Source organism: Eriocheir sinensis, chromosome 7, assembly GCF_024679095.1.
Source record: "Eriocheir sinensis breed Jianghai 21 chromosome 7, ASM2467909v1, whole genome shotgun sequence".
In the NCBI taxonomy this organism is placed as follows: domain Eukaryota; kingdom Metazoa; phylum Arthropoda; class Malacostraca; order Decapoda; family Varunidae; genus Eriocheir; species Eriocheir sinensis.
The window spans coordinates 20,219,900-20,239,471 of record NC_066515.1 but is presented as its reverse complement, the minus strand read 5'-3'; the positions used below and the strand labels follow the sequence as shown (position 1 = coordinate 20,239,471).

Genomic DNA, 19,572 nt, shown 5'->3' with positions numbered 1-19,572 from the left:
CACTTTTTTTTTAATTTAACACACAACAAGAATAAATAAATAAATAAATAAGGCATGAAAAGCTTGCAACACACTTATAAACATGAAGATACAAACAAAAACACACACACTATTAACACAACTTGAGGTAAAAGAACTAATCACACACACACACACACACACACACACTCACCATGTTGGGGGGTGGTGTGGGTATGTTAACATTAGCTAGCGATGGTTCCTTGCCCATCTGAACGAGGGCCACCATCTTGAGGGCCACAAAGAGACCGGCCTTGTCTAGGTAACCCTTCCCACCGGGGTCGCTAAGGTCCCATATCTGTAGATACACACACACACATCTGTCAGCCTCGGCACATTTGGGAAAACTTGTGTTATATTATTTAAAAAGGTATGTATCTGGTATGCTATTCTATACCTCTTTAACTATTAACTGTCCTATGAATGCAGGCCTGGGTTTATCTATTGTTATCTACTACATTTATTTATTACTGCTGGCCAGAAACAATATATAGAAAAATTGTTTAGTGTTGCCAAAAGTCTTCCCTAGTTAGACACAAGGCAATCAGTGAACAACTCTGCTCTTTAGCCTCTTAGTTTTCCTTGCTCATCTCCCCTGCCACACACACCTACTACCACAGCTACTATTACTATTTCTACCACTACTACTACTACTACTACTACTACTACTACTACTGCTGCTGCTACTGTTATTACTACTACACTCACCCTGCTTAGGACATTATCATTTAGGCCAGACTTCTTAAGGAAGCCCGCAGCGGGGCCGGCCTGGATGGTGCCGGACCCACTGGGATCTATCTTCTTGTACCAGCCTTCAAACTGTGACGCCTGGTCTCCCGCCACCTGACACAAGGAGGAGGAGGGAGAATGTGGAGATTAGTGCACTTTCCAGCCTATGTCTTATTGGATTATGTTCTGTTGTTTAATGAGCTTGGATAGGCTGGCGCATTGGTTGGTGAGACCTCTCGGTTCTATGCCTGATGGTATACTCAAGCATGGCTCATAGGGAAAGGTCATCCAGGTAAGAAATCCAGGTAAGTGGTCTTCTCCACCACTAGTAACAACAATGGTGCATAAAAATTTAAACAAATCTAACAAAACTAAATCTAACCTAACCCAACCTGACCTGTCCCCTTTCCTAAAAATATACATCATTAAAATATATATTGAGGGAAGCATACCACTTGTATATTGTAAGCTAACTCAACAAAACTCTAACTAAACTGAAGCTAACCTAACCTGACCTAACCTTTTTCTATTCTAACCTAACTTGACCCCCCCCCCCCCCACACACACACACACCGCCAAACTACGATGGCCTAGACTCCACATCACACACACTTCTTATAAACTAACTTACCTAAACTAACCTGACCTAATTATATCAAATGTAACCTAACCTGACCTGACCTGACCTATATATTTAATCTAATCTAATTTAACCTGACCTGACCTATCTAAATCTCATATAATCTGACCTGCCCTTGCCCCCTACTGCCAAAATATGATGAACTAGACTGCACTCAAACACCATACATCAATATTATCTTTACTTTAAATACCAAATATAATAAAACACAAATTCAGTATTAACATCGTGGAAGATGGCTCCCCTCACTTCCATATTAGCCAAAAGATAAAGATGAGGAGCATAACTTATATTATATACCGTATACAAAGACTATGAAGAAAGGAAGATGAAGGTGTAAAGATCCAAGATGTCATACAGAGCGTCAGAAAATTACAGAAGAAAAAGTAGAAAAAGAAAATAAGAAGGCAAGAAAAAGGGAAGGATAGAGAAGGGAAGAAAACAAAGAGGGGGAGAGGGGAAGGGAAGAGGAATGAATAAACTATCATAAAGTATCTATCTATCTATCTATCTATAATTTTGCAACTTAGGGAGAGGAAGACTGAAACTATTGAGGGCGGAGTGAACCACGGAAAATAAGCACCATGCCGCCCCCTGTGACCCCTGCCGCCCCTGAGAGACCCCTGCCATTACTCCCCCTGCCGCCCCCCTGTAACCCTCCCCCTGCCACCCTTGCCACGCCCTTATTCCTGAATGTAGTAATCCTTAAAGACTTAATAATTCCTAATTCTGCCCCATGGGGATTTAGCACCACGCCCCCCCTGAGCCCCCTGCCACCCCCCCCGTGACCCCTGCCATTACCTCCCCAGCCTGCCCATGCCACGCCCCACACTCCCTAATCCCTAATTCTGCACCACGGGGGAATTAGGACACCGCCCCCCCCTGAGCCCCCAGTGACCCCTGCCATTTCACGCCCCCCCTGCCGCCCCCCGCCACGCCCTAGGGCACGCGAACCCCCCGGAGGGCGTCCACCCCCCTGGGGCATGAGGGCGTGGCTGGTGGAGTGGCACGTGGAGGACAAGTGTGCAAAGTGTCTAAAACATGACAGTTCGAGCCCCGCGGTGGAGCCCATCGACCCAAACAGGAGGCGGGTCACCCTTCTCCGGCCTCTCCTGCAGTTGTTCCTCGGTGCAGCTCTTCGGTACCTGGTTCTAATTACCCGTCACCTTAATCACTAAATTCCTGCTGACTGGTAAGAGCGTGGAGCCCCGGGTAAGGCGAGGAGAGGCAAAAATGTCTACCTGGGTGGGGGACGGAAGCGAGGCCATCTTGCCATAACACTGAGGGCGCCCACCTTACCTATTTCCACATGTCAATAACTCCTTAAAAACACGCCCTGGCCTATTTTCCACTACTAAATATCCCTTAAATAATTACTAGTATGTGTATTATGGTATTAAAGTGGTTAGGGACAGTGTTTTATTGGTGAGGGTGTACACTTTTACTATCTCCACATGTCAATAATTCCCTAAAAACACACCCTGACCTATTTTCCAGTACTAAATATCCCTTAAATAATTACTAGTGTGCGTTTTATAGTGGTTAAGGAATTAGGTACAGTGTTTTAGGGGTAGTGTATATTGTGTTAAGGTGCACGCCCTCTGGTAGCCATTCACACAATCAATGGACGAATCAATAACACAATTAAGCTCTAGTACGCCCACAGACCCCGGTTTTCTGAATGAATGAATTAAAGGAGACTATTTTCTACCGTTTCCACCTGAATTACATGTTATTTGGCTGTTAGACAGGGAGGTGGGCTTTACATAGGCCTACGTTGTCTCTTACTGGGTCTTTTTTTCCATGGATTTCCATTTATCAACTTGTCCTGGTTAAGTAAATGGATTAAAGGAGGGTGTTTATATCCTTTCCACCTGTCTTACGTAATTTTACTGACTGTTATGTGAAAGTAAAGCCATATATACGAGATCTTGAGCTTCCTCCCATGTATTTCTCCTGGTATTTCTATTATCTAACTCTTTCTGATTGAGTAAATGGATTAAAAGAGGGTATTTTTATCCTTTCCACCTGTCTTACTTAACTTTAATTGACTGTTATGTGAAAGTGAAGCCATACATAGGAGATCCTGACCTTAATTGTTACTTCCATCTTGCAGTTCTTATGTTCTTAGTTATTTTATCTAAGTCTTTCTGATTAAGTAAATGAATTAAAAGAGACTATCTATATCTTTTCCACCTGTCTTACCGAACTTTAATTGACTGGTATGCGAAAATTAAGCCATACATGCGGGATCTTGACCTTTCTTACATGTATTTCTATTATCTAAGTCTTTCTGATTAAGTAAATGAATTAAAAGAGACTATCTATATCTTTTCCACCTGTCTTACTTAACTTTAATTGACTGATTTGTGAAGGTGAAGCCATACATACGAGATCTTGACCTTCCTTACATGTATTTCTGTTATCTAAGTCGTTCTGATTAAGTAAATGGATTAAAAGAGACTATCTATATCTTTTCCACCTGTCTTACTTAACTTTAATTGACTGGTATGTGAAAATGAAGCCATATATGCGAGATCTTGACCTTCCTTACATGTATTTCTATTATCTAAGTCTTTCTGATTGAGTAAATAAATTAAAAGAGACTATCTATATCTTTTCCACCTGTCTTACTTAACTTTAATTGATTGGTATGCGAAAATGAAGCCGTACATGCGAGATCTTGACCTTCCTTACATATATTTCTGTTATCTAAGTCTTTCTGATTGAGTAAATGGATTAAAAGAGACTATCTATATCTTTTCCACCTGTCTTACTTAACTTTAATTGACTGGTATGCGAAAATGAAGCCGTATATATGAGATCTTGACCTTCCTTACATGTATTTCTATTATCTAAGTCTTTCTGATTAAGTAAATGGATTAAAAGAGACTATCTATATCTTTTCCACCTGTCTTACTTAACTTTAATTGACTGGTATGCGAAAATGAAGCCATATAGCCGGGATCTTGACCTTCCTTACATGTATTTCTATTATCTAAGTCTTTCTGATTAAGTAAATGGATTAAAAGAGACTATCTATATCTTTTCCACCTGTCTTACTTAACTTTAATTGATTGGTATGCGAAAATCAAGCCATATATACGAGATCTTGACCTACCTTACGTAAATTTCTATCGTCTAACTGGGCAAATGAATTAAAAGAGACTATCTATATATTTTCTACCTGTCTTGCTTAGCTTTAATTGACTATTTTGTGAGGTTGAAGGCTTTACCGTATGACATGCGAGCTGATTGAGTATACAAAATAAAAATAACGCTAATTTCTCTTTCCTACCCGCGTTTTACCTCTTCAGTGGGATGTTTAAAAGGTTATTCATGTCTTCACCTTTCCTCCAGTGTGCCTTACTTCCTATATTGCCCACACAGTTATATATGAGAGAAGAAAAGGACACAAGAATTTAGATTATGGAAATGGAGGGCGAGAGGTAGGGGCCTAATTCTGTGGTAGGGGCATAGATATCTTAAAATACACAAAAAACAGCTATAAAATGACCTCTCTTATGATCATTTGTAAAATATTCACACCATTCCTTCTGTTTCCTTCTGTAAGGGCAGCGATATTACACAAGATATCACTGTTTAGTAGCTCCGTAGATATGGCTGATTTGAGGAGCAAGCATTTATTATCGAAAACTATTGAAATAAATTAATCAGATGTGCGGTAGGGATATACTTTAATATAATATAGCGTAATTAATCTAGTACTTTATTAAAATTACTTATAAATGGCGGAATATAGGGAATTTTCCATGGTTTAGTAGCCCCGTAAATATATCTGATTTGAGGAGCAAGCATTTATTACAGAAATCTATTGAAATAAATTAATCAGGCGGGTGGTAGTGATGTATTCTAATATGATATAGCGTAATTAATCTCGTACTTTATCCGTAATACTTAAAAATGACAGAAAAAGGGGAATTTGAGGTCATTTGGGCACGTCGATCTCTGTGTTTACGTTCCTCCCCATCGTGGCCCGGCCTGCTGCTTCTCATTTCTGTCCTTTCAGCCTTATATTAGTGCTTTGTAGGTGGAAAAACGACCATTATTAGATATATTTACGTACTCTCTTTAATTTTAGTGGGAGATATTCCTTTGCTTTGGTCTTATAAGGGTGATATAGAGGCGTGAAGCGAGGACGGTCTGTAGTGGAAGCAGGAAAAGTTGCGTGTGTGGTTTGTAGGTGGAAAAGCGACCATTATTAGATATTTTTACGTACTGTCATTGTAGCGGGAGATATTCCTTTGCTTTGGTCTTATAAGGGTGATATAGAGGTGTGAATTTAGGACGGTCCGTGGTGGCTGTGTTAGTGTTTTCTTTACTTTTTTCTTTCGTTTTTTCTTTAATTGTTGCGGGGGAGTGCCAAATTAAAGACTGTTAGTGTTCTCTTTTCTTCCTCTTTCGCCGTGAGTTTTGAATGTTATTGAAACCAAGACAAATTTATGAGTGCCGTTTATGTTGAAAAATACATTCTAGTTGACATATTTACATACTCGCCTTCATTGTAGTCGTAAGAAAAATAATAACGTGGGAAGTTTGAAGGTCCGTAGAATACATATACGTTAACAGAAAAAGCAGTTGATTAAGTAGAAAATGAGTTATCGGTCCGTTGATAATACCAGTCTACACTTTTTTTGTTTTACTTGAGAACTAGTTAGGTTAGGGCAGGTCATGTTAGGTCAGGTCAGGTTAGGTTAGGCATAGTTAGGTCAGGTTAGATATGGATAGGGTGTTAGGTTAGGCACAGTTAAGTCAGGTCATGTCAGGTTAGGTTAGATCTAGTTAGGGTAGGTTAGGCATAGTTAAGCTAGGTCAGGTTAGGCATAGTTAGGTCAGGTCATGTCAGGTTAGGTTAGGAATAGTTAGGTCAGGTTAGGCATAGGTCAGGTCAGGTCAGGTTAGGTTAGATATAGTTAGGGTAGGTTAGGTTAGGCATAGTTAAGTCAGGTTAGGCATAGTTAGGTCAGGTTAGGTTAGATATAGTTAGGGTAGGTTAGGTTAGGCATAGTTAGGTCAGGTCATGTCAGGTTAGGTTAGATATAGTTAGGGTAGGTTAGGTTAGCCATGGTTAGGTCATGCCAGGTTAGGTTAGATTAGATATAGTTAGGGTAGGTTAGGTTAGGCATAGTTAGGTCAGGTCAGGTTAGGTTAGATATAAGTAGGGTAGGTTAGGTTAGGCATAGTTAGGTCAGGTCAGGTTAGGTTAGGTTATAGTTAGGCTAGGTTAGGTTAGGTTAGATATAGTTAGGTTAGGTCAGGTCAGGTTAGGTTAGGTTATAGTTAGGCTAGGTTAGGTTAGGTTAGATATAGTTAGGTTAGGTCAGGTCAGGTCAGGTTAGGTTATTATATTAGGTATAGTTAGGTCAGGTCAGGTTATGTTATGTTGGATATAGTTAGGGTAGGTTAGGTTAGGCATGGCTAGGTCTGGTCAGGTCAGGGTGGGTTAGATATAGATAGGTTAGGTTAGATATAGTTAGGGTAGGTTAGGCTAGGCATGGCTAGGTCAGGGTGGGTTAGATATTGATAGGTTAGGTTAGATATAGTTAGGGTAGGTTAGGCTAGGCATGGCTAGGTCAGGGTGGGTTAGATATAGATAGGTTAGGTTAGATATAGTTAGGGTAGGTTTGGTTAGGCATGGTTAGGTCAGGCCAGGTTAGGCATGGTTAGGTCAGGCTAGGTTATATATAGTTAGGGTAGGTTTGGTTAGGTTAGGCATGGTTAGGTCAGGCCAGGTTAGGCATGGTTAGGTCAGGTTAGGTTAGATATAGTTAGGGTAGGTTAGGATAGGCATGGTTAGGTCAGGCCTGGTCAGGTTAGGATTTAGTTAGGTCAGATCATGTTCGGTTTACTGTTTTTTTTCTCTCATGAACTAACTCCCTTTCCTCCATCCAGCTTCCTTTAGATGGCAGAGCAGAATGGCGCACTCAAGACGCCAGCTAACAAGGGGCAGAGTGGGGCGCCGAGTGGAAGCACCAGTAGTGGAGCAGCAGCGTCGGCGCGGCTGCCCACCTTCCGTGCCCCCCGTGACCTGACCCTCTCCGCCTCCACCACCGCCCTCGTCAAGCCGTCCCTCATGACCCGGACAAGGAAGACTTTCTCGCCAAATATTCCGTCGAAGAGAGAAAAAGTCGATAATTCTTTGTACGTATAAATGTCCTGTTTGTATGTCGATGTAGAAATAACTGATGTGTAGATGTTTGTTTGTTGTGTATTTTAAGATGTTTATCACCCAGTTTATCATGTCCCCAGTCCTCTGTCACTACCTGATTTGCCTCTTGAAATAGTAATAATAATGGTCCTGTTTGTCCGTCGATGTAGAATTAATTTATGTGTAGATGTTTGTTTGTTTTTTGTGTATTTTAAGATGTTTATCACCCAGTTTATCATGTCTGCGCTCCTCCCTTACTACCTGATTCGCCTCTCATAATAATAATAATAATAATAATAATAATAATAATAATGATGATGTCCTTTGTCTGTTGATGTAGAATTCTTTTGACGCCACACTAGCAAGATTTTTTGTTTCCTTTTTTTGTTTCCTTTTTTTGTTTCCTTTTATTCCTCTTCTATTAAACAAAGTAATTAAGGACAGACGGCTAACCTAAACTTTAAATTAATATACGTTTGATGTAAGGTGTGTCTAGGCTGGTGAGGCTGAGTATATCCTTTACATTTTTAACAGCATTTTTTTTATTTTTTTTTATTTTTTTAATTTCTTTGTCTATTTACATTTCACATTATTCCTTTTTTCCATTTTTTACATTTCACATTATTCTTTTTTTTACATTTTTTCCATTTTTTTCACATTATTCCTTTTTTACATTTTTTAATATATTTTTTACATTTCATTCCTTTTTTTTACTTTTACATTTTTTTACATTATTCCTTTTTTCAATTTTCTTACATTCATATTGTTCCTGTTTTACATTTTTTTTACATATTTTACATTTCACATTCCTCTTTTTTTTCTACATTTTTACATTTTTTACTTTTCACATTATTCCTTTTTTTTACATATTTTTGTGTTTTACATTTCACATTCTTTTTTTTTTACATTTTTTTGTGTTTTACATTTCATTAATTTTTTTTTTTTTGCATTTTACATTTTTCACATAAATTTTTTTTTTTTTTTTTTACATTTTTTTTACATTTTTCACATCAACATTATTCCTTTTTTTTTTTACATTTTCTTACATTTTTTACATTAACATTATTCCTTTTTTTACATTTTTTACATTTCACATTTCTTTCTTTCACATCATCATTATTATTATCATGCCAAACAGCCTCCATTAAAAAAAAACACGTAATACTAAGTCTTTCTCCACCACTAAATTGTTAAGGTTAAGGAACATCACACCATTTATAGAGGAACTTGTTAAGGGTAAAAGGGTATCATTCACAAAGGCTTCAACTCACTCCAGCCTTCCCCTTTCAGCGAGACACACTCCGACAAGCCAACGAAAAGGCGCGATCGTGATAAGAATGCCAAGAAGGAGGGTGGACGAGGGCGTGGGAAGAACAAGGAATTTATACAGACTGCTGGGTCACTTTTCGGCGAGGGTAACTATGACATTTTTCTTCTCTGTTTCCGTAATGTTAACTCCTTTTATATAAGAGAGTATTTGAATCACAGTCACTAGGATCGTTTTTCAGAGAGGATAACTAGAACATCTATCTTTTCTGTTTCCATAATGTTAACTTCTTGGATTTATATATAAGAGAGAGTATTTGAATCACAGACACCAGGATCATTTTTCGGAGAGGGTAACTATGACATATATCTTTTCTGTTTCCATAATGTTAACTTCTTGGATTTATATATAAGAGAGAGTATTTGAATCACAGACGGCAGAGTCATTTTTCGGAGAGGGTGACTATGACATCTTTTTTCACTGTTTCCGTAATGTTAACTCCTTGCATTTTACATATAAGAGAGAGTATTTGAATCACAGACGGCAGGATCACTTTTCGGAGAGGTAGTTATAACGTCTTTAGTCTCCGTTTCCGTAATATTAACTTCATGTATTTTATAGATAAGAGAGAGTATTTGAGTCACCCCCCAATGTATCCCAGTTCACATGTGCAATGGCCCGCTGCTATATCCCTTTTCACTTATTCATTACTGGTCTGCTTTTCACTTTCCTTTACAATTATATCTGGTTTGTCTTTTCAATTTCACCTTCTTGGCAGTATTTAGACTTTTATTTATTTCATAGGGTTACTTTTTGGCAATATGTATATCTAAGAGAGTATAAGAATCATCCTTTACTTTTTGAAGAGGTTAAATAAAACGTCCTTCATATGTGTGATGAGTAATATGTTCCTGGAGGTGGAGTTCTGGGGGAGAGAGAGACAGAGAGAGAGAGTGTTCCTGGAGGTGGCATTTTGGGGGTAACTAAACCAATGTCACAAAGCTATCCATAACTTTAACAATATTACAAAACTATCTGAAACTATGCTACAAAACTATCAAAAAATACGTCTATAAGGGGAAATAGGGATGTTACATGAAGAAGAAGAAGAAAAGAAGAAGATCCAAAACTGTTACAAATCTAAGACAATATCACAAAGCTATCACCCCTTCCCCCCTCCCCCCGCACAGGTATAGCGGGAGCCACACCAAGACGAGGGGGGCCAGGCAGTTTCGGGGGTCGTGGCGGTGGCGGCGGAGGCTCAGCGAAGGCAGAGGCAGGGTTCATCCACAAGCCTGTACTGAACCTGGAGACGGTGAACAACATTGACAAGGTAAACAATGATGATGAGGTACCAGAGACGTAATGCTTTTCTTCTTTTCTTATTTCTTGTGTTAGGATATGATGATTTAGGATGTAAGTGTTAGAATGTATATAGAATAGGATTAAGTGAGTATACCCTAGTGAGTGAGAGAGAAAACGAGAGACCGTGGGCGAGGAAAGGCAGCTGCGCCCACTAAAATATTCCTCCGTCCTCGATCTCTCGTTTTCTCTCTCCCTCCATCTCTCTCACTCACTAGGGTATACTCACTTAATCCTATACTATATACATTCTAAGACTTACATCCTAAATTATCATATCCTAGCACTTGTATTTTTCTTTTATTTAGTTTCCAGTGAAGGAGACATCTCAAGGCATCTCCCCATTCACCTCTTTCTGATATTAACTCTGAACAACATTGACAAGGTATACCAGAGACACTGTAATGATTTTTTTCTTTTCTTATTTCTTGTATTTTTTTCTTTTATTTATTTTTTACAGTGAAGGAGACATCTCAAGGAATCTCAGAGTCATTCATCCGTTTCTGATATTAACTCTCATTCATTCATTCCTTCATTCCTCTTCTTTTCTTCTTCTTTGCCTCCACAGCACAGTTAACACGTATTCTCTGCCATTCATCTGTTTCCGATACTAGGTCATCATCACTCATCCAACTTATCCACCAGGAACACGAGGACCAAAAACTGAAGGAGCTGCTACGAGATGACTTCATTGACGACCCGGATGATGTTTTGGGTCACTCGGAAGAGGACCTGTTTCCCGTGCAGTTGCCGCTGGTCACGTGTGGACGGAGCTTCAAGGAGGAGGAGGATATCAAGCCACCGATCCCTGCTGGTGACCTGGGCGTTGAGGGTTAGTGTTTGCGTCTTGTGTCTTTTCTTTTTCTTTCTTCTTGTGTTTCTTGCTCTGTTCTTTAGCTGTTTAGTGGTGTGTCGAAAGCTGTGTTAGTGTCTCTTCTTCTTCTTTCTTCTTCTCATTTCCTTCCTCTTTTCTTCATTAGCTGTTTAGTGCTGTGTCAAAAGCTGTATTAGTGTCTTTTCTTCAATCTTCTTTCTTCTTGTTTTCTTTTGTTATTGTGGAAGAGTGCTGAGTCAAAGGCTGTGTTAGTGTTTTCTTTTCTCCTTCTTTCTTCTTTTCTTCTTTAAGCATTGTGGGGGAGCGCCAAGTTAAAGACTGTTAGTGTTCTCGTTTCTTCCTCTTTCCTCGTGGGTTTTGAATGTTATTAAAACCAACACAATTTTCTGCATGTGCTGCTTAGATGTCCATGAAGTTTGAATCACTTTACGAATTGCTCTTTCCCCCCACAGTAAAGAAAGAGCCTGAAGAGTCCAGTGAAGACCCCGAGGCAGGTTCAGCAGCGCCAGAAGCAAAGAATTTAAAGGCAGGTGTTTTGCGTGTGTGTGTGTGTGTGTGTGTGTGGTGTGTGTGAGAGTGTGTGTATGTGTGTGTGTGTGTGTGTGTGTCGACCTAATTGGTGTTCATGTTTATAGTAATTGATATCGCAAATTTTTTTCTCCCCTTAAATGAGGAAAGTCTCGCGTTTATAGTAACTGTAGAGACTATAAGTATTTTTAAGCAACACATTGATATCACTAATGTTTCTATGATGTTTTTTTTGTGATGATGATGATGTAAAAAAAGGAATAATGTAAAATGTAAATAGACCAGAAAACGAAAATAGAAAAATACTGTTAAATATGAGTCATTTCATCTCTCGACCATATATCCTAGGCGCTGTATGTATGCATGGTGGTCATACTACTATTCTACGTAGTCTGTAAAACCAGGATATGGCATGGAGGTTATGTTTTGTCTGCTTGTATTGAAGGGGTTAAAAATGTAAAAAATGTAAAATAAATAAAAGTAAAAATGTGAAATAAAAAAGTAAAGAGGTAAAATTTAAGTCGTAATGCCACAAGTGTTCTCCCTGCAGCCGCCTGACAAGAAGGTGCTGCTGAAGACTGGGCTACCGGCACAAGGGAAGGCACCTGAGCTCTCTGTCACCCAGCTCCTGTCCGGCAAGCACGAGGAGGTTCTCTTCTTCCAGGTGGGCAGCGACAAAGAGTTCAGTTCTTTTATTAATATTCATAACGCAGCGGAGCGGGGCCTGAAACCTCATCAACAGTAAACGGCATTATTATTCCTGTGTTGCTGGTAAATTAATAAGAATACACTATGCCCGGAAAGTTAAATCAGACTCCAATGCTCCAGTCCATCAATAAAGACACAAGACCTTTCAATAACCCGTCTGCTGCGATTGGCATGGATTTGGCTTTCACTGGTAGCCTGGTAACATGTACTCCCAGGTCTTTCTCTGCCTCTGTGGTGGGTAGTGGAGTGTTTCCCATGTGGTATTAGTATGCTGGATATCCCCTCCCAAGGTGCAGGACTTTACATTTTTCTTCATTGAATTGTAGCAGCCACTTTTTGTTCCATTCCTGTAGCTTGGTGATGTTTTCTTGTAGGAAATCCACAGTCAGGGGGTTAAGTGCTATCTCTCATCTGTTCCTCTGGCCTCTCCCTTCCAGCTGCCTAACTCCCTGCCCAGTCACCCCCCAGAGGTCAAGCAGGAGCCCAGCGCCATCCACTCCGTGCAGCAGCAACAGAAGGCCTCCAACAGCGCGGTGAGTCTCGGCACACTGATACAGACAATGTTTTACTGTATTTATTTATTTATGTATCTATGCTTTTGTTTGTTTATTTCTCTTCTTTATGTTTCCCCTTGACTCTTATAAAAAGAAAAATAGTGAGCGTTTGCTGTGATATTTTGTTTCTTTGTACCAATCTTTGTATCAAGACACCTCTCCACCCAAAATTGACCTCTATATTGGCTACTCTTTATTTTTGTTTGTTATGGGAGCGGCAAATAGTGGGCTTCTTCTTTTTTTGCACTCTTTGTTTTGTTGCCCTTGAGCCGTCTCCTTTGCTGTAAAAAAAAAAAAAAAAAAAAAAATGCCGTTGAACTGTTTCCTCTACCACAAAAAAACTTGATACCAACAGGAGGGCGAGGAGGAGAAGAAGGCGGCCCCCCAGTACTGCACCCTCAACACCTTGCCGGAGGGACACATCGGGAACCTGAAAGTGTACAAGTCCGGCAAGGTGGAGCTCTGGCTGGGCAACCACAAACTGGCTGTCAGCAAAGGCACACAAGTCGGCTTCCTGCAGGTGGGTTGTGTCTCCTTGGGCTAATATGGAGATAAAGGTAGCCATCTCACATGAGGTTAATACTGATTTTATTTGTTGTGTTTTATATCTCCGAATGCAGTGCAGTAGCTAATTGCTCGTGGAAAACTAGAGAAGTGTTTACCTGTCCACTGTGATTGGCACGGATTTGGCTTTCACTGGTAGCCTGGTAACATATACTCCCAGGTCTTTCCTTGCCTCTGTGGTGGGTAGTGGAGTGTTTCCCATGTGGTATTGGTATGCTGGATATCCCCTCCCAAGGTGCAGGACTTTACATTTCTCTTCATTGAATTGTATCAGCCACTTTTTGTTCCATTCCTGTAGCTTGGCGATGTCTTCTTGTAGGAAATCCACAGTCAAGGGGTTAATACTGATTTTATGTTGTGTTTTATATCTCTGAATGCAGTGCAGTAACTAATAGCTTCCTGAAAACTAGTGAAACTTCTAAATATTGATGTGTAAGATTTATGAGCACAGTCTAGTACATCATATTTTGGCAGGAGGGGGTCAGGTTAGGTTACATTAGCTTAACCTATGAAATACCTGGTTTTGCAATCTTTAAATTTCTGGTTTGGTTACTTCTTTATTTTTCATTGATTAATTTTTATACGTCATAGGAAGCACTCAAGGGCAAACAAGAAAATGGGAAAAAATAACCCACAAAACTACTGCTCTCCTGATCATGCCATTTATTTTGTTATTGATATTTATGAGTCTTTACTGGTGTCTACATTCAACTACTGGTGTCTGCATTGAAATATTTGTGTCTGCATTCAACTACTGGTGTCTGCATTCAACTACTGGTGTCTGCATTCAAATATTTGTGTCTGCATTCAACTACTGGTGTCTGCATTCAACTACTGGTGTCTGCATTCAAATATTTGTGTCTGCATTCAACTGCTGGTGTCTGCATTCAACTGCTGGTGTCTGCATTCAACTACTGGTGTCTGCATTCAACTACTGGTGTCTGCATTCAACTACTGGTGTCTGCATTCAACTACTGGTGTCTGCATTCAACTACTGGTGTCTGCTTCGAAATATTTGTGTCTGCATTCAACTACTGGTGTCTGCATTCAACTACTGGTGTCTGCATTCAAATATTTGTGTCTGCATTCAACTACTTGTGTCTGCATTCAACTACTGGTGTCTGCATTCAAATATTTGTGTCTGCATTCAACTACTGGTGTCTGCATTCAACTACTGGTGTCTGCATTCAACTACTGGTGTCTGCATTCAAATATTTGTGTCTGCATTCAACTACTGGTGTCTGCATTCAACTACTGGTGTCTGCATTCAAATATTTGTGTCTGCATTCAACTACTTGTGTCTGCATTCAACTACTGGTGTCTGCATTCAAATATTTGTGTCTGCATTCAACTACTGGTGTCTGCATTCAACTACTGGTGTCTGCATTCAACTACTGGTGTCTGCATTCAAATATTTGTGTCTGCATTCAACTACTGGTGTCTGCATTCAACTACTGGTGTCTGCATTCAAATATTTGTGTCTGCATTCAACTACTGGTGTCTGCATTCAACTACTGGTGTCTGCATTCAAATATTTGTGTCTGCATTCAACTACTGGTGTCTGCATTCAACTACTGGTGTCTGCATTCAAATATTTGTGTCTGCATTCAACTACTGGTGTCTGCATTCAAATATTTGTGTCTGCATTCAACTACTGGTGTCTGCATTCAACTACTGGTGTCTGCATTGAAATATTTGTGTCTGCATTCAACTACTGGTGTCTGCATTCAACTACTGGTGTCTACATTCAAATATTTGTGTCTGCATTCAACTACTGGTGTCTGCATTCAACTACTGGTGTCTGCATTCAACTACTGGTGTCTGCATTCAACTACTGGTGTCTGCTTCGAAATATTTGTGTCTGCATTCAACTACTGGTGTCTGCATTCAACTACTGGTGTCTGCATTCAAATATTTGTGTCTGCATTCAACTACTTGTGTCTGCATTCAACTACTGGTGTCTGCATTCAAATATTTGTGTCTGCATTCAACTACTGGTGTCTGCATTCAACTACTGGTGTCTGCATTCAAATATTTGTGTCTGCATTCAACTACTGGTGTCTGCATTCAACTACTGGTGTCTGCATTCAACTACTGGTGTCTGCATTCAAATATTTGTGTCTGCATTCAACTACTGGTGTCTGCATTCAACTACTGGTGTCTGCATTCAAATATTTGTGTCTGCATTCAACTACTGGTGTCTGCATTCAACTACTGGTGTCTGCATTCAAATATTTGTGTCTGCATTCAACTACTGGTGTCTGCATTCAACTACTGGTGTCTGCATTCAAATATTTGTGTCTGCATTCAACTACTGGTGTCTGCATTCAACTACTGGTGTCTGCATTCAACTACTGGTGTCTGCATTCAAATATTTGTGTCTGCATTCAACTACTGATGTCTGCATTCAAATATTTGTGTCTGCATTCAACTACTGATGTCTGCATTCAAATATTTGTGTCTGCATTCAACTACTGGTGTCTGCTTCAAATAAGTAACACAATTTACTTATTTATTTATTTTTTCCCAGGATGTTGTGAGCATCGACGTTGACTCCGAAACCAAGACAGGCACCATGACAGCCCTGGGTCACGTGGGTCACCGCCTGGTCTGCACGCCCGACCTGGAGGCTCTCGTCCGGCAGATGAAGACTTAGCACAGGTTGGTCGCTAGTGGTTCTCCGTAGTCGTCGTCGCGTCGCCGCCGTGTTTGAGAAAGCTTTAACGTTTATTTTTTTATCGTTGAGTTACGTATAGCGAGTGCTTTTTTTTCCTTCTCTTTCTTTATATATTTAACCCTTAGACGGCGGTGGAGCTATGTATGGACGGTCCAAAATTCAGTATGTCAGTTTTGTATGGCTGAAATATAACACTCCGTTGCCAGGTTATCGTACTCAGAGCATAGTATTTACCTGTTTCTGACGCCTAACTATTGCCAAGAAACATCAGGCTCTAACTCTTTTAACAGTAACTATAAATGAGTTTCGTTATTGGCGCCCAGAAGACAATTTTGGGGCAGGAAGTCGGGAAATATAAGCGGCTGAGTACGACAATCTGGCAGCGTTGGCGGCAGAATCTATATATATACGATAATTAAAACACCTCTCATGCGGCGTAACTATATTTATGCTGCGGTCCTAAGGTTGGCAGTGACTATATATAAACAACTTAATGGAAAAAAAATTGTACTCAGTCAAATATATTCTCTCTTCTTTTTGTCACCAGTAATAGATATTTTCCCTACTCCTCCTCTTCTCATTTTTCAGGGGAGCTACTCTTTAAATACTGCCGGCGTCTGAGGGTTAATTCTGTCGTGAATGATACGTGTTTGATCCGCCGTGGTGGGTGCTAACTTGTGATTGGTGGGTCATGCGTTGTGTTCTTGGCCCATATTAAACATTTCCTCATGGCCTACACACCTATGTTTGATAAGGCTTTCATCGAGGTTAGGTTAGGTTAGGTTAAGTCACTCGCCCTTAGGCTCATCAAACTACCTCTAGAAATATTAACACGCACATATTAGATAAGGTTTTCAAAGAGGTCAGGTCAGGTCAGGTCACACTAGCACTAGGCTCATAAAACTATCCCTGGAAACACTTACAGACACACATTGGATAAGGTTTTCAAAGAGGTCAGGTCAGGTCACACTCCCACTAGGCTCATAAAACTAACCCTGGAAACACTAACACACACACACACATTGGATAAGTTTTTCATAGAGGTCAGGTCAGGTCACACTACCACTAGGCTCATAAAACTAACCCTGGAAACACTAACACACACACACACACACATTGGATAAGGTTTTCAAAGAGGTCAGGTCAGGTCACACTACCACTAGGCTCATAAAACTACCCCTGGAAATATTAACACAACATCCTCTACCAAAGCCTTATCCAGGATGAGTGTGTAGGCCCCAGAATGTTTGAGAATATGGGACTGTAGAGGTTGTGTTAGTATTTCCATGGGTAGTTTTATGAGCCTGGTGATAGTGTGACAAAACTTCTGCACCGTGAATCTGAAAAACACTTGAGAACTTGGCTAATCTCTGTTGCCTTGGGAAATATTTGTCGAGAGAGCCCATAGAGGTTGTGTTAGTATTTCCATGAGTAGTTTTATGAGCCTGGTGATAGTGTGACAAGGCATCTGCACTGTGAATATGAATAATACTCTTGAAAACTTGGCTAATCTCTGTGGGTTTTGGATATATTTGTCGGGAGAGCCCATAGAGGTTGTGTTAGTATTTCCATGAGTAGTTTTATGAGCCTGGTGATAGTGTGACAAAACTTCTGCACTGCAAACACGAAAAACCCTTTTGAGAACTTGGCTAACCTCCTCTGCGCCCTTGGGAAATATGGTCATGAGAGCTGAAAATGTCTAAGAAAATTGGCCTTTGTGTGAACCCTGGAGCCTGCCCAAGCCTTTCTGCTGGCCGGAGGAGCACTGAGACACTCGCCCTCACCTCCCCGCACCTTCTGTAGATCTGTCTTCTTCAGGAGCAGTGTTATGAGATTATCCCACTCAGCACATTGTATAGATTTCCGACCCATAACTAGTGCAAGAAAACGACAGTAATCAAAGGTTTTAGCGGTAACTTTAATGGAGTATTGTTATTGGTGTTTGGGAGTGATAATTGTATTGTATTTTCCGTTTTCCGACCCGTAACTAATGCGAGTAAGACAGCTGTAATTAACGGTTTTAACAATAACTTTAATGGACTGTCGTTATTTGTTTGGGAATGTATATCAATTTTGGGTCTGGAAGTGATGACTGGATTGTATTTTCCAACTTCAGACCCATGACTAGTGCAAGAAAATCGACGGGAAGCAACAGGTTTAGCGGTAACTTTAATGGAGTAGCGTTGTTTGTGTGGGTATGAAAGTTTTAGGTCTGGAAATGATAACTCCACTGTATTTTCCAACTTCTGACCCGTAACTATAACAAGACGAGCGACAATAATCAATGGTTTTACTAACTTTAATGGAGAACATGGAGAATGGAGAATGGAGAGGAACAGAGAATGGAGAATGGAAAGGAATAGAGATTGGAGAATGAGAATGTAGAGTCATGGAAGTGTTAGAAATAGAGGAAGGATTAGCACTGGGTTGAGTAAGACGGAAGAGGATCATCGCAAGTCCGCCCCCGAGAATGGAAGAAGATGGACTGTAAACAAAGAAGAAGGAATATTATGTGTGGGTGCGACAATTTTGGGTCTGGGGTCAGTATTATAAGATACTTTTACCTCTCGCATAAATTATTTCTAAAGGTCATAGAGGGGATCAATTGGGTTCTAATGGGTGTTTTTTTACATTCATGGTACAGAGGAAGGGTCAAACTACCACCAGGGTCATAAAACTACTCCTGGAAATGCCCAAAACTCCTACGAAAGCCTTGTCAAATATGTGAATTTGGGAGATGTTTTAAAATATGCCCCTAAAAGTTAAATCCAATGTTCCAGACACAATAATCTGTTAATTAATTTCTAAAAGTCAAAGAGGGGATTAACCGGGTTCTAATGTGTGTTTCTTTAGGTTCACGGTACAGAAGAAGGGTCAAACTGCCACCAGGGTCATAAAACTATTCCTGGAAATGCCTAAAACTTATTTGAAAGCCTTGTTAAAATACGCCCCTGAAAGTGTTAAATGCAATGTTCCGGGCACGATAATCTGTTAATGCTGTTTGGGGGTCATTTTTATATGCTAGAGTTTTCAATTAAGAGAGTTTTGTATTATAAAGACACCACTTGTAGCATTAAGGGTTTTTATTAAGGAATCTTGTAATATTTGATAGTAATAAATTAAATAAGTTAAAAATTGGGGGAAAATTTGGGGGAGTCATTGATGAATAAATTTTATCTGTATGGTTGCCTGACTTTTATTACTTCATCCCAGAAAGTAATGGATTTATATTTTTAGAGAATAAGAGTAAGAATTTTTTACCACATAAGTGAATGGTTAACCCGTCCGCTGTGATTGGCATGGATTTCGCCTTCACCGGTAGCCTGATAACATACTCCTAGGTATTTCCCTGCCTCTGTGGTGGGCAGTGGAGTGTTTCCCATGTGGTATTGGTATGCTGGATATCCCCTTCCAAGGTGCATGACTTTACATTTTTTTTCAGTGAATTGTAGCAGCCACTTTTTGTTCCATTCCTGTAGCTTGGTGATGTCTTCTTGTATGTAGGAACTCTGCAGTCATGA

The 19,572-nt window shown here is 40.0% G+C and overlaps 2 protein-coding genes across 8 annotated transcripts in view; one reads left to right on the top strand and one right to left on the bottom strand.

Annotated features, from left to right (window-relative positions):
• The window catches only part of LOC126994319 (epidermal growth factor receptor substrate 15-like 1), a 49,439-nt gene extending 46,761 nt beyond the window's left edge, over window positions 1–2,678 (bottom strand). For all 6 annotated transcript variants that reach the window (XM_050853647.1, XM_050853673.1, XM_050853655.1 and 3 more), the window contains exons 1-3: window positions 2,629–2,678; window positions 727–861; window positions 173–316 (exon numbers count right to left, since the gene is read on the bottom strand). In XM_050853647.1, the coding sequence (XP_050709604.1) occupies window positions 173–316; window positions 727–861; window positions 2,629–2,655 (306 nt within the window). In that variant the 5' untranslated portion in view covers window positions 2,656–2,678. The remainder of the gene's footprint in view (window positions 1–172; window positions 317–726; window positions 862–2,628) is intronic.
• A 2,642-nt stretch (window positions 2,679–5,320) lies between these two features.
• Window positions 5,321–19,237, top strand: LOC126994294 (DNA-directed RNA polymerase III subunit RPC4-like). Of its 2 annotated transcripts, XM_050853629.1 has the most exons (12): window positions 5,321–5,434; window positions 7,301–7,549; window positions 8,847–8,971; window positions 10,014–10,156; window positions 10,831–11,017; window positions 11,473–11,546; window positions 12,099–12,212; window positions 12,694–12,789; window positions 13,166–13,330; window positions 15,905–17,014; window positions 17,105–17,461; window positions 17,605–19,237. In XM_050853629.1, exons 2-10 carry the CDS (start codon window positions 7,311–7,313, stop codon window positions 16,028–16,030), a joined length of 1,269 nt encoding a protein of 422 aa, XP_050709586.1. In that variant the 5' UTR covers window positions 5,321–5,434; window positions 7,301–7,310; the 3' UTR covers window positions 16,031–17,014; window positions 17,105–17,461; window positions 17,605–19,237. The 2 variants fall into 2 exon arrangements, with proteins under 2 accessions (XP_050709586.1, XP_050709580.1); XM_050853623.1 differs by having other exon boundaries at window positions 17,105–19,237.
• The last annotated feature ends 335 nt before the right edge of the window (window positions 19,238–19,572 follow it).